This window comes from Neltuma alba, unplaced genomic scaffold (assembly GCF_004799145.2).
Source record: "Neltuma alba isolate B1F8T4 unplaced genomic scaffold, ASM479914v2 tig00002842_pilon, whole genome shotgun sequence".
NCBI classification, from domain to species: domain Eukaryota; kingdom Viridiplantae; phylum Streptophyta; class Magnoliopsida; order Fabales; family Fabaceae; genus Neltuma; species Neltuma alba.
The window spans coordinates 10431-25451 of NW_021633039.1; the positions used below are offsets into that span (position 1 = coordinate 10431).

At 35.3% G+C, this 15021-nt stretch overlaps 3 protein-coding genes across 3 annotated transcripts; 1 reads left to right on the plus strand and 2 right to left on the minus strand.

Moving 5' to 3' along the window:
• The first annotated feature begins 615 nt into the window (after positions 1-615).
• Positions 616-2455, plus strand: LOC114739469 (zinc finger protein CONSTANS-LIKE 16). The gene is made up of 2 exons (XM_028927527.1): positions 616-1855; positions 2007-2455. Exons 1-2 carry the CDS (start codon positions 716-718, stop codon positions 2280-2282), a joined length of 1416 nt encoding a protein of 471 aa, XP_028783360.1. The 5' UTR covers positions 616-715; the 3' UTR covers positions 2283-2455.
• A 4474-nt stretch (positions 2456-6929) lies between these two features.
• LOC114739468 (LOB domain-containing protein 40-like) lies at positions 6930-7790 on the minus strand. Its single transcript, XM_028927526.1, has 3 exons — positions 7601-7790; positions 7273-7511; positions 6930-7236 (listed from the first exon to the last, which is right to left on the minus strand). Exons 1-3 carry the CDS (start codon positions 7788-7790, stop codon positions 6994-6996), a joined length of 672 nt encoding a protein of 223 aa, XP_028783359.1. The 3' UTR covers positions 6930-6993.
• A 6624-nt stretch (positions 7791-14414) lies between these two features.
• LOC114739473 (CLAVATA3/ESR (CLE)-related protein 27-like) lies at positions 14415-14729 on the minus strand. The gene has a single exon (XM_028927530.1). It carries the CDS (start codon positions 14727-14729, stop codon positions 14415-14417), a length of 315 nt encoding a protein of 104 aa, XP_028783363.1.
• Positions 14730-15021: the final 292 nt, after the last annotated feature.

Below are 15021 nucleotides of genomic sequence, written 5' to 3' on the forward strand. Positions count from 1 at the left end.
GTAACTGACATGGCTCAATAATAATATTGTACATTTACGTAGTCCAAGGATAAAAAACATTGTTAACTGTATTGTTTTAACACTTTTTCAATTCGAGAATATATATTAAGGAAAATCCAAAAAAAAATACCCTTTTAAATTTTAAAATCCCAAATAAGAAGTTACTATATAAAAACATATTGTCCTTTGCTATTCAAGTGTAATCAATTACTATTAAAATGTAATAATAAATAAAAATAATTTAATATTTTGAAATTTAAGAGATATTTTTTTAAAATTTTTTCTGCATACCAATAGCTTAGATTACACAAAAGTCTGTTGTTTAAAGACCTTGAGGAGAGAGGCAGAGGAGTGTGTGTGTTTATAACTTAGAAGATGGGGGAGAACTAGAAGGGAGTGCCATGGCGATGCTATAAGGGGGGCCAAGTGGGTCACCACCAGAAATCCTTGTGATTAGAAACTTACCCAATCATAACACAGAGTTTAGGATCAACTTTCCCCCTTCGACCAATCACAAACCAGATAAGGCCTGGGACCACCTTTACTGTGACCAAAAGTGCAACCCCTCTCTCTCTTACTTATACTGCAAAAGCGCCTCTTGTGGGTCACCCTTCCTTCTTCCCTTTTTCCTCTCATAATTCCCACTTCCCTCCTCCACCTTCGTCTTCCTTCGTCCCATTTCACTCTACTCCTCCAAATCCTGACTTCTGTTTTCATGACTTCTGCTAAGAACGCCGCCCACGCTGTCGGCGGCAAGACCGCCCGAGCCTGCGACAACTGCATAAGGAAGCGCGCTCGCTGGTACTGTGCTGCCGACGATGCTTTCCTCTGCCAGTCCTGCGACTCTCTGGTTCACTCCGCCAATCCATTGGCTCGCCGCCATGAAAGGCTCCGCTTGAAGACTGCATCGTTTAAATCCTCATCCGCCTCCTCCGATGTGGTCGTTTTACCTACGGCGGATCTCACTCTGGCTCCGTCGTGGCACCGAGGCATCACCAAGAAAGCTCGTACGCCTCGACATGGAAAGAACCAATCTTCCGCTGCCCATCAAACACCCAGAAGGCGAGACGAACCGATCAGAAACCCGTTCCATCTTGTGCCGGAGGTGGGTTCCGATGAATATTCCAATTCTCACGACGAAAACGAAGAACAGCTTCTTTATCGGGTACCCATATTCGACCCGTTCGTCACGGAGCTACGTACTCCTCCATCGTCGGCGACTTCAGCTGAAGCAGCAACAGCGGCTACTCCCGGTCCAAACCATCAGACGGCCGACAACAATAAAGAGACGAAGCAGACAGAAAGCAAAGTCTCATCGGGAAACAAAAGCAATAATGGGGTGGACAATAATTTACACGGCTTTCTTCCATCTGAAATGGAACTTGCCCAGTTCGCGGCCGATGTGGAGAGTTTACTGGGCAGGGGATTAGAGAATGAATGTATAGGCATGGAGGATTTGGGGCTTATTGACAGCAAAGAGAAAGAATCGAGGGATTGTTCTGTAGGGTGTGAAAAAGTGAAGGTGGAAGATGAAGAGAGCCCGTGTAAGGTTGAAACGGACGAGATGGAAATCGGAATCAGAGAACCATTTGAATTGAACTTCGATTATGACTCTCCGGCAACACGTGAACAAGCGGATGACGAAGACGACGAGAAGAAGGTCGCTTTGGATATGGCGAATGAGATGAGAAACGATGGAGGAGAAGTCAAAGCAAATAGTAATCAGAGAAAGAGGAAGATATTATTGCAGTTGGACTACGAAGCAGTCATTTCTGCTTGGACATCCCAGAAATCTCCATGGACGACCGGTGGCAAACCAGACTTGGACGCCGACGAGTGTTGGCCTGAGTGCATGGTATATATATATCTCCCTTCTCAGCACAAATTTACATTCGAAGTTCTTAAAACCTAGAAAAGACAATGCATATAATAGAATGAATACTACGATGATTTTGTATTGGAATATTGATGATAACTAATATAGAGGGGTGATTGAAATGAAACAGGGGGCGTGTGGAATGGAGCTTCATCAACCCTACTATGGAGAAATGGGGACATACGGGTGCCAAGCAGGGATGGGTGACGGAGGGAGAGAGGCTAGGGTGTCGAGGTACAGAGAAAAGAGGAGGACGAGGTTGTTCTCAAAGAAAATAAGGTACGAGGTTCGCAAATTGAATGCAGAGAAGAGACCCAGAATGAAAGGGAGGTTTGTGAAGAGGGCCTCTTTTGCAGTTGCAGCAGCAGCAGCACAGCCTTCTTCCTGCCCTTTCCTCAGCAAATAAATTATTTTAATTAAATTAATTAATGCCTTTTCTTCTCCATAGCTAGGCAGTTAATTACTAGCTACCCCTGCCACCAAATTTTGGTATATGTATATTTTGTTACATATTCCACCGTCTACCAAACTTTATGTGTATGTACAGTTCCACTATTAATGAGTATGAATAATTAATTGATCAAGTGTTTTTATGAACTATTACAAGCACGGCTGCTTCTCATTTTCAAGTCCTTTCTGTGTCTGGGCTACTGAACATGACAGCGACGATATATGACTGAGATGAAGAGCCTGTATGTGTATACACACACACACATGGAAAGAGCCAACCGATATAACAGTAAAGTACTAGTACTTCATAATTTTGCAGTGTCCTTTGTGCAGAAGTCGATGACTAAATTAAAATGTGCAAAAAATTGAAGCAGCATGAATCTTCACAGATCTGGGCTGCTACAGTTAAACAGAACAATAAGTCCAAAGGTTTTTTGTCCGACTTCACCAAATAATTGCCACATGCATGATTTCAGTAAAACAAACTAATTAAAGTGATTGAGAATTTGAGATAGTGTTGGGTCTAGATTTGGATAAAGATTAGGGTGGAGTATCACCCATAATTAATCAAATGAAATAGTGAAAACTTGTGTCCAATATGTTTGAATTTTTGTAATCTTTGTCCTTTTTCAAGATAAACCCTTTTTGGACAAAAAAAAAAATCAAATATTAACTGTGAAGTTTGGTCCCACCAATCACCATACTTTCATTATATTTTCAGTTGCTTAGCCCTTACCGGCTGCTCACTTGTTTTTTTTGGGATTTGGGTTTTCCAAGATCGTCTTAACTAATAACTTGTTAGTTACTATCTGTTCACTTATTTGTGTATCAAGAATTTATCACTAGAAGATACTCACTGCTTATTAGGAATGGTAACAAGATTTTTTAAAAATAAATTTTTAACAATAATTTATGAAATATAAGCTAAGTGTCAAAAGTGAATACGATGACCTTTTTATTGATAAATTATATGATTAATCATATCGATTCTGTAAATAATCGGTGAACGTTAAAAACCTTTTTTTTTCCATCGGTTAAAACAACAATTGGTATAGAAAACTTTTTAAATTAAATAATTTTACCACCTTTTGTATGAAGGTAATTTTTTTAGCTAATTCCTTTTTTGTGTTGTTGCATTTTCTAAGTTTTAAATCAATCTTACTCATTAAAATATGTAATTCTTCCCTATTCTACCTTTTTGTTTGAAAACCTTTTAAGCACATCCTTCACAATTATTTGATTACACGGTTCATGGAATTAAAGAAAAAACAAAGAAAAAAAGTGATCCAGAAAATCTTTCTGAAAGCGAATTAAAGATATAGCCCAATTTACATTGCAGAACTCAGAAAAATATTGAAAGTGATAATTATCCGAAGAGAATAATTGGGTATAACTTTGGATTTTTCATGTCCAAATGATATTATCATGTTATTTTGGGCTACATTAACAAATTTAAGATGAATATCATGTTTCCGGAGAGTATGTAGATTAACCAGTAATGGATATATATATATATATATATATTTTCTATAACTAGTACTCCTTCAGTTTTTAATATAAGACATATTTAACTAGTTTGATTAGATTGAAAAAGTTATTAGAATTATACGAGAAAAAAAACCTTTTGCTATATATATATAGAATATAAATTTAAATTTATCTTTATTAAAATTTTATTTCTTTCTGGCTCTATCTACATGTACAAATCGATCCCACCTTTTCTAATCTGTCTCCATCGAGAATTAAATAAATACAAAATTTGAAACTTATTATTAATAATCCTTTGAGCGAACTTATATTTAGAATGAAAAATTTGTACATAATAAACAGAGTAGTAAGTTTGAAGGATAAGCAGCTTCAGGTAAATGACCTGAATTTTTATATATATACTATCTCCGGTCCTTAATATAAGAATTAGTTTAACTTTCAATTTAGTCCTGAATATAAGACTCAAATTCACTTTGTTTTTAATATTTATTTATTTTGCTATCAAATAATCTTATAATGGGTGCATATGTTAAGAAGTTACTATCAACTTATAATTCAAACACACATAATTAATAAGGACATTTTAAAAAAGACAATATTTATTTACTAAAAATAATTAACTTAACTAGCTTTCTTAATTTTTCTAAATTAATCAATTAGGTTTTATATTAAGGACGAGAACTAGTGTGTATATATATGGTGTTGTCACCCCATTGAAGTAACAAATAGATACAAAACACATGATTAAGGGATTATGCAATAAAATATTTCATATAATCCATCAAAAACTCCAAGGATTATGGGATAAGTATGGATTAATCATTCAGAGTGTGAAGGGAGGGGGTGATGGTGATGGTGGGGGATTGTATTAAATAAGAGAAGTGTCATTTTGTTAACAAATGGAGAGGGATGGGCAATAATTAAGGTGGTCCATGTTTGGTGGTGGGGTCACTTCCCCTATGGTCTTACAGATAAACCTTCCTATTCAGATTGTGCCATCTTCTGCTTTCTCCCTCCGCCTCCTTCTTCCTCATCCTCTTCCCCCAGGCATGTTACTTTCCTCTCCTTAACGTTTCTTCATTTGGATTCCTCCCCCTACAATCCAACTCCCTTTGTCCCAATTTTCAATGCCTGATTGCAACATATTAGCCCCCCTTTTGTTCTTTTATTTCAATAGCTCAGATCTACTCTTCTCTCTCTTTCTACTATGGTAAATTTAATAAAAAAGCATTTATATCCCCACATCATGTCAATTTTGAATCAAATCCCTATCATTTATTTTGCTTGAATTGGGGCTTTTTTTTTTTTTAATTCAAATGGACTGGCATTAATGGCCTAACATTATGTGCCACTAGACTACAAGGTCATTGATATTAAGGCCTATTTAAATCTAATAATGTTAATTTATAAATGTTATGAAATTTCATTTATAAAAATACACAGATTTGTAAAAGCTATTTAAATGGTTGTCATTGGATAATATTATTTATAGTTGAAACCTGTTCAGTGTTTTTGCAATCGAGTTGCATTTTTATTAGTGTTCCACATCAATGCCCATGTTCTCAAGTTCCATACCTCTGTTCTTGCCAATTTTATCCGAATAAAAAAAGTTCTTAAACAAGGATTTAAGCTGGGAGGAGATGACAATACATTGATTTACTTACGTCACCAACACATACACTCGCTTTTTATATACATATTCTCTTAATTAATAGCATATAGCCACACACACACAGATATACATATCTACTTTAGATTGAAGAAAAAAATATCTATTCTCTATAGTACATTTACGAATTTACGCAATTTTAATATGTCATTGTCTCTGGAAGAATCCAACATGCAACTTCACGCTATAAGTTGGAAAACTGTTTAGTTTCATTTGACTACAAGGACACAGTTAAATTCAAGGGAAATTAAGCAAAAAGATCCAGAGAAGATTATATTATACTCCTCCGGTCCTTAATATAAGGCTTATTTAACTAATTTGATTATATTAAAAAAGTTAGGTAAATTAGTTAATTATAAGAAATGTGACACGTTTTTCCTAAAATACCATAATAATCTTTTTTAATACCCCTTCTTCCTTTTCTACTTGATTATGGTTGAGAGAATATCCATAGGAGTAATTTAAAAAAAATTGATAAATATGATAAATGAGTCTTATTTTAGGATCAAAACTAACTCAACAATTGGGTCCTATATTAAAGACCGGAGTAGTATTTATTAGAGAGAATATTAAAAATACCAAGTATCTAGGAAGACTATTAACGTATAAATTTCAAAACACTCAGTTCACCTGGGTTCAAGATGGTTATGTCTGAAAATATTGTTGATTCTCTTGCGAATATGTGAGATTCCACGATTTTTTGTTTGTTTTAACTTTCCCTTTTAAATCCTCTTTTAATCGTCCCAACAGGGAAGTTGAAATAAAAGCCCTAGTACAATGTGAGTTTGTCAAACTTGTATCTTAAGAGATGATGAGCGCCATCTCATGTTATTTATGAGATATATAAATCATTCATTTATATATCTACTTATAAAATTTTTAACATATGAATTACGAGGAATGTCATTTCCTCCACGACTTTAGACTTGTTATACGAGTAATTCACAATAGACTCGGGGCAACCTTCGCCCGAGGGCTCGATTCTACCCGGTCAAAATCGGGCATGGACGAATAGCGGATAGAGACTTGGTCACTTGGACTATCCATCCGTCCCATTCGGGTTAAAAATACAGCCCGTATCCCTTTGGAACGGGCCCAATCCGTTCCCACCCTTGCGCAGAGCTCACAAGACTCGCCTAATCTATTTCAATAACATATGTTCCGGTCTTTAAAAAACATAAAATAAAATAACATTTGTGATCTTAATCTTCCGATAATTACACATGCGATTCTCTAATCACCACCACATGCTTAAATGTTGGAAAGATTTTAACCTTATCGACAGAGATTAATGTTTAAAAGTGATTTGAGGATGCTGTTATAGCAAAAAGGGAGGCTTTGATTCATTCGTTGCCCTCCCTTAACCCCCCTTTATTTCCCTTTACTCTCTAATCACCCCTATCCTTTTTTAAATAGGGCAGCAAATTAACAACACTTATAAAACATTAAAAGGACATGGCTAATTATCAAAAGAAACCTTTGAACTCCAAAAAAAAAAAACACGGTTTAGCTAGTATTCTCCAAGGCTCAGGTTCAGATTAAGCGGAGCTTTTCCGGCTCGGTCCGCATCTTGATCTCCATCCCGGTTCGCCAAGCTGGCCTCGACGGTCTCCCCGGAGAAGACGCTGTCGCTCTCTGACATTTCCTGAACCGGCTTCCACAGCGCCGACGAGTCCACCCAACCCACTCGCGCCTTTGGCTTTATCACCTTCCCATTCCTCTTGAACCGCCCCCTCCCTTTCATCTTGTTCGCCTCGCTTTTCTCCTTCTCGTTCTCCTTCTCCACAACTTGCCCTTCTCTCGCCACGTGGCGTATATCGCAAGCAGCGACAAAACCTTGATCAACCCCATGCGAATCCGAAACCGCCACGCCACCGGCGGAGCCGCCGCTGATGTCCGACCCCATCATGACCGCATCGACGGCAGCCTGGCAGCGATCCCACTCCCCCGTCAAGAACAAACCCACCGAGCCGTACACCGGATTCACAATCCTCCCACAAGACTCGTACAGCAACGACTTGAACACAGCTAAATCAAGAAATACACCTCAGAATTGAAGATCATCAAGATGACAAGTGAGATAAATGTAAGTAAGATAGAGATAAAAAGTGGGGCACCTGGGTGGAGGTGGGGCGGGGCGGCGTCGAGGAGGTTGAGGAGGCCGGCGCGGCCGTAGAATTTGGCGAGGAAGAGGGTGGCGTTGGCCTGAGATTCGGGAGAGTGGATCCACTGGAGGCAAGGGCGGATGGTGCAGTTATCGGTGCAACCTTTTCGGAGAATGCGGCAGCCGTTGCAGCTGAGTCTCATGGTGGCTACTGGGCACGGAGTACGGACTGAGACCTATGAATGTAGGTAGGTAGATGGTGAGTTATTAATTGGAGTTCACTATTTATTGGCACCAAAGTGAGTGAAGAACAAGGCAAAGGTGAAGGTGAAGGTGAAGTATAAGGCAGCTCGGTGGTGCTGTGGTTTTGCCATTTTGTGGGCTTCCCACTCGTCTCTGTTTCGCCAATGCCTCTGACTCGTTTCGGTTTCTCTTGTTTCTTCGTTGCCCTCCATGCAAGACAATATTACGCCATCAACCAAGGTCTTCGTCCAGAAGAGCCCAGGGTTAACTTGGTCAATTCTCATGGAAAGGAAAAGAATCCCAAAGCGACCCCAGTAAAAATTTCTTAATCCGGAATCAATTATCTCTTTCTTTTAATCAAATAAAGTCAAACCATTTGTTTGTTTTTCTTTTATATCTATATAAGCAAAATTTGAGAGTGTGATTGGGTGGGCACATGAATAAGCGATGCCCATGGTTTTTCTGAGGTCTCTTTAATTTTGATGTTCTCTTTTCATATACTGGAAAACTCAAGTGTTCTTTTATGGCCGCCGTGGGTTGAAACTACTTATGGTTTTCCTCTAGATTCCCTTAATCTCTTGTCATAAATTTGGTGTCTTTTTCTTCTTGCATCGTTCTTTATTTTTCTTTTTCGTTATTATTGTTATTTTTAGATCAAAAACATTAATGATGTTTGATTTTGTTGGTCAAATAGGCAAATGGGGACAAGTACTTTTGGTTAATACTTAATACGAGTACTTATGAATAACCAATATCCAGATCTTATAAAGAAGATTTATCAATAGAATAGAAGCATTAATTGAAAAAATAAAAATACTGATAAAAAAAATCGTTACAAATCCCCCATTTTAGGTAACCATTCCCCCAGGAAACTGCTGGGCTAGATTTAGTTAAATATCTCGTGGGCTTTATTATTGGTCTGATTGCCCACTCACTTAGTGGCCCAGTAGAAGGCCCAAAGCATTGATAGTAGGAGTGTGCGGATCTTTTGAACCTATTTGTTCTACATCTAAAAATGAAATGACTCTTCCTCCAAATTTTTTCCGATTATAAGACACATTAAAATGGAATATAAGCCTCAAAATTTTAAATATTTAAATAAAAAATAAAAAATAATAATTATAGGTAGGGGTCAAACTTCTCAAAAAATCCGATATCTTATAGCTTGCTGGCTGGCCTAAACCCAACCCAATTATCAGTCTCAAACCTTCAAGCTTCATACATTTTATTGTTATTATTATTCGAAGCTTCATTATATTTAGGGGGAAAAAACAAGAAAAAGCTTCATACTTTAGTTTGTTCATGATCACAGAACAGGATGATCACGACTTAGAATTTAGAAATTCAATTTCATAAAATCAGACAAATCTTATGATTTAGTTGGACTGGTTTACATTTCATTTGTATAACAAATTACATAATCATTCCATAACACATGAGAGATAGATGGGAAGCAATTGCTGATTAAAACATACTACCTCTAGTTGAGCTAATTGGGGTTGAATTTAATCATAAGTATAAGACCTCAATCCACTGTCTCTCATCTTTTTTCAAAATATCCCTATTGATCGTGAGAAGTTCTAAGAGATAATTTCAATCATCCAATGTAAATTATGGAAAAAGATAGTTTAAGAAGAGGAACACATATTTGTGACAAATAACCAATTTAATTAATTTTTTTAATATTCTCAAATTAATTATCTGGTTCTCATGTTAAAGATAATATGTAATAGATGCACACGAGATGCGTATGTTGTAACAAAAATATGGTTCGTGAATCACGGAAAACCCAGATTCAATCGCAAAAAAAAAAAAAACTATTTTGTGTTTGACGTGACAAAACTTCTCAAGCATGCTAATCTGCTAAGCAATGAAATAGTCTGGCTATGCACTGTAATCATTTTTCCTGTATCCCCTTTTGCAGAAATAATTCCTCCAAAATCATCTGCTAAACATCTATTTGTTCAAAGCACATCGATCTTCTTCTGAAATCGGCCCAGATGGAAGCACTTCCAGTTCCACGACTCAAATCTGCATGACTGAAGAGAGCCATTGAAAATAATGCCAAAGCAGATCTATAATCCATGAGGCCCTTGTTGTTATGTACCACACCATTTCTGGCTGCCCATATAACCCAGATCTTTAAAATATCTGGAGGAGTGAATTAAATGAAGAAAAATGATGAAGAATGAGAGAGAAAGAGAGTCAAATTTGATTCGAAATCCAAAATAGAAGCAGACAAAAATATGAGAGCCCCTAGCTTTTATTAAAATCCTGTACTTTGCCGCATAATACGTGGCCCTGTCCCACGTCGATTTGTCTGCTCTTCTTCCCTCTGGTCCCTCTCTACATATAACCCCATCTCATCTCTTCTTTCCCTCTTCATAATAATCATAAACGCCCAAAATTCCAGAATATGATAACTCCCACACTTCACAAAAGCCCCTTTAATTTCTCTCTTTCTCTCCTTACTCTCAGACCTTACAGATGCAAATAAAAAGCTTCAGTGCAATATGCAGATGAAACAAAAAGTCATCATTTTTGCTCTTTTGAAATCGACCAAGTTAGACTTTTTCTATGTTGGCTACAAATTCTGCAGTTTTTGTGTGTCTTGACGCACTTTTGTATGTAGCAGAGACAAAACAACTGTGTAATGAGGTTGCTGCTATTCTTTCCGAATATACACTAGTATACAGCAACTAAACTCCACCTAACATTACTCTACTCCCTCTACCATTTATATATACACACACATACTGCGTCCGCTCTTTAATATAAAATCTTGTTTGACTTTTATTTTGGTCCTAAATATAATATCCTAATCTACTTTGTCTCTCATATTTATATTTTTTTTCAAAGTAGTCCTTCTAATAATAGTAATTCTAGCCAATATACTTGATTAGCAAAGATATTTTAGGAAAGACAATACTTATTTATTATAAACAACTGACTTAACTAGTTTTTTTAATCTACTCAAATTAGTTAACTAGCTCTTATATTAAAAATAAGAGGAAATATATATTACTCTTGTATTATTCATACGTACTACTGTTACTTTTACTTCCCTTACTTTCATATGCTCTTTCTCTACGTCTCGTTTCATTTGAAGAAAATCCTTTATTTTACCAAAAGTTTTTTTTTCCAAATTAAATTTATTAATATTTTCTCAACAATAATCAAATATAGGAGAAAGAGGAAGAAAGTTAAAAAATATAACTATGGTATTTTAGAAAAAGCATATCATACTAAATAATTTAATTAACATTCTTAATCTACTCAAATTAGTTAATTAGATTTTACATTAAAGACAGGAAGAGTATTCTAATTCTAATTCACCCACTCTGACATATAAACAGAATATGACAGCTAAGTTATTAAATGTCTTAAATTGATAAACTTTTCCAAATTTATTCTTATTAAAAAAATTTTCTCAAAAAATTACATAGGGGTAAATTTGAAAATTGGTTATTAACAGCCTTTCAAATAACTTATATTTAAGACCAAACTTTTTTCTTATAAGTTACTTATAATTAGCAGGAAAGACATCGGGTAATATAATTGGTTATTCCATAAAAAAAATGAAAAAACGATGTAAAAATTACTTTCTAATTCTTACGTCATTTGCTTTACCGACATAAATTTTGGACAAATTATGTACTACCGTCTAACAACCAACGTGAAAAGTCTTCCCTATATATTAGGATCATTAATAGTCTTTGATAATGTCTGGCTAGTATATACTATGCAGTACAAGGAATAATAAACTCATTTTTCTTGCTCTAGGTCATATGTGCTTTTTCTGGACAAGACTACATAAGCTGATTAGGCTGTTTAATTAATTAATTACTCCTCTTATTTTTAATATAGGACCAAATTCTTGAGTTGGTTTTAGTCCTAAATATAAGACTCATTCTCATATTTATCAATTTTTTCTAAATTACCCCTATAGATACTCCCTCAACCATAATCAAGTAGAAGAAGGGGATGAGGTATTAAGAAAGATGGTTATGGTGTTTTAGGAAAAATGTGTCACTTTTCTTATAATTAACTAACTTACCTAACTTCCTTAATCTAATCAAATTAGTTAAATGAGTCTTATATTAAGGATTGGAGGAGTAATTAATTAGTTATATGCATTTTAACACAAAAACAGTTGTCAGCAATAATTCAATATGACAAGAAGCTCGTGAAGAACGAGTTCTTAGATGTTGTTCGCTGGCACAATGATAATTAACGCTCTTTCATTTTCAATATGCTGTTAAAAAAGCTACAAATATCAAATATGAATCTAATCATGCATTAATTATTACTTAATTTCTTTCATAATACAAACGGATATCATACCAGGGATTTTGTTTTTCCTTTCCCTCCAAACTTTTATCTCAACATTTCACACCTAAAAAGTCAAAAGTTATTACACGTGTGTGCATTACATATGCTTTTAAAAATGTGACTCATTGGACAATTGAAATAACATTTACAGGCATTACATAATAAATTGACATATCAATGCATAACATATATTATCGAAAGCGACATTATTTATTAGTAATGAATAGTGCCATTCATTTTAATTAAATATAATGAGTAACTTATATATGAGACCTGCATCTAGTCAATACACAATATTAAGATATAAAACATAAAATATGTGTGAATATATATAGTAAATGGTGCTATATTTGTGACAATTCATATATAAATAGTTTGATTTGCGCCGAAGTTGGTGTAATACTTGAAAAATACAATGTGTCTACTTATATATATATATATATATATATATATATTATATTAGGATATGAATTTTGTTTTGTGTAAGGCATATCCAAGATCGTTATAAACCCAAGATATGCAGAGACTAGCCAGAAAGTATGTTTGCGTGTTCAAATACTGACGAGTATTTTTAAAGTGAAATTTAATCTCTGTTTTCATGTTTCGTTATTCAATTTTTAAAGGGCGAATCCAAAAAAAAAAAAAACCTCTACAAATTTAAAATTTAAAATTAGAAATGATTATAAAGTAAATGTTGTCAATTGTTATTAACGTATAGTGAACAAAATTGATTTAAAATTTTAAATTTTAAAAATATTTTTTCAAAATTCTTTTATTTTTAAATTAATAAAAGCCATATTAATTTTTTGTTGGAAACAAGTTGCCTTGATAAAAGAAACTATGGGAACCAAGCTTTGACTCATTGGTATTGCGTGTCGTCCTCACTGCATCAGAGTTGTAGTTGTGGGTTCGAATCCCACCATATTTACATATTTAGTAGGTGTGAGTCATAATATATCATTTTCCATTCTAAAAACTAGAAAACTAATTTGAGAGATTGAAAAAATTAATAAAATTAATTAATTATTGAAAATATGTACTGATTTTTCTTAAAAAATCATTTTTAATTATTCGTGTTAAATTTATCCCCTCATAAAGACATTCTTGCCATGTGCAATCAATATAAATAATTTGGAAAAAATTATAAATGTTTGAAAAATAAAATAGATTGATAGTTTAGAATCAAAATAAACTAATTCTTATATTTAGAACTTGAGTGAGTGCTTCATCCATCCCTCTTGTTTCCAATAATAGACATAGATTTTTGCTTTCTCCTTGATATATGTTTTCTTAACAGGAACAAGTAAATAGGAACGGATATGGTATGGGCAAAAGAGCAAAGTCAATGAAAATCAACGGATAAGATTTGCTGGACAATAGCACTCCTTGGATAAAAAGAGTTATAGGTCTTTGTCAACAATTTGAAGAGATTGAAGTGCAGAAAAATACAGAGAATCTCCAATATATGTTTGCTGTAATGATGATGATGGCGGTGGAACCAAAAATTGAGAGAGAATTAGAATGAATATAGGTGTTTATCGGAGAATACCTAACAGTGTCCCAAAGTTACCAAATCCATATAAAAAGATCATCATCATCACTTCCCAGAAATAGAGAGTGTCCACGGAAGGTTCAATGAAGTCTGAGAATAAATATTTAATCTTTTGCCACTTTTGATGATATGAACAATTCAAAAACTTGAGCAACAGTGAGAGAAGAAGTAGCCAGCTAAGTAAATAATTATTGCTGCATTGGGAAAACAAGGCAGAAAAACAATTGCTCTCTCTGATACATATATATATATATATATATATATTCAACTATGTTTCTTCTGCCATTCTTGTTCTTCCCCTTCTCAGTTCTCGGAGTCAAAAGCTAGTAAAATTTACAAAATAAGTAGTCTCAGAGATTCTGGCCACTAGCTAGCAATATATAAGAAACCAACATTTACTCTAATACTCAATCTCTCTCAGCTTCTGTACACAAGCTAGCATAAGATGATGATCCATTTCTGATGAATCCTCCATTGATGAAAAGAAGATAGTTTTTTTCTACACATATACCAAAATACCCCCGGTTTTCCCTCATAATCAACAATAATGAGACGTGTTTCGAGGGAGAATATGATGAGAAAAACGAGGGTATTTTGGATGAGCTTCGTAAGAATTACAGAACGAAAAATTGAAAGATAGGTGAAGGAGACTAAGAGAGAGGGAGATAGAGAAGGATGGGAATTCTACTTGTGAGATTAATTAATTGTGGAGAGGATCTGGGCAACTGGGGACTCTTCTTTTACTGTCGTCGAAGCCCTTCTGTGTCGTTTTAATGGCGGGCGGACCAAAAGCTCTTTTTCCTCTGAAGTACTTGTGAACCAGATCCTGCTTGCTCTTGTTATCCAAAACGCCATGGCTAAGCTTGGCTTTCGCCGGCACTGTGGAAGAAGAAGATATTCGAATGGCAGCCTCGAACCGGCAGGAGTGGGAGCAAACCCACATGAACAGCACGGAGATTACCAGAAGGCCCACCACGAAACGGTACGAGATTCTCCTAACGCCGGCGAACCACATGGTGGCCGGAGAAACACCCACATAAATTTTCGAGCTTTTTCCTCCGTAGATCCCTCTCTTTTCTCCGTGAGAACTGAGAAGAAGGGGTCGAAAAGAATGGAGGTTTGTGAATTATTTGATTTTGGGAAAAGGCAGAGATATAGATTGGGATACGAGAGGAAACAGCTAATGAGAGAATTGAGGACTTGTTAGCTATTAATTTTGAGAGAGATTCAGAGATTGGAGATGGAGGCTCATGTCATGGCCCGGGACGCCCCCACCCATGTACAGTGGCCCCACGTGAATATAAATA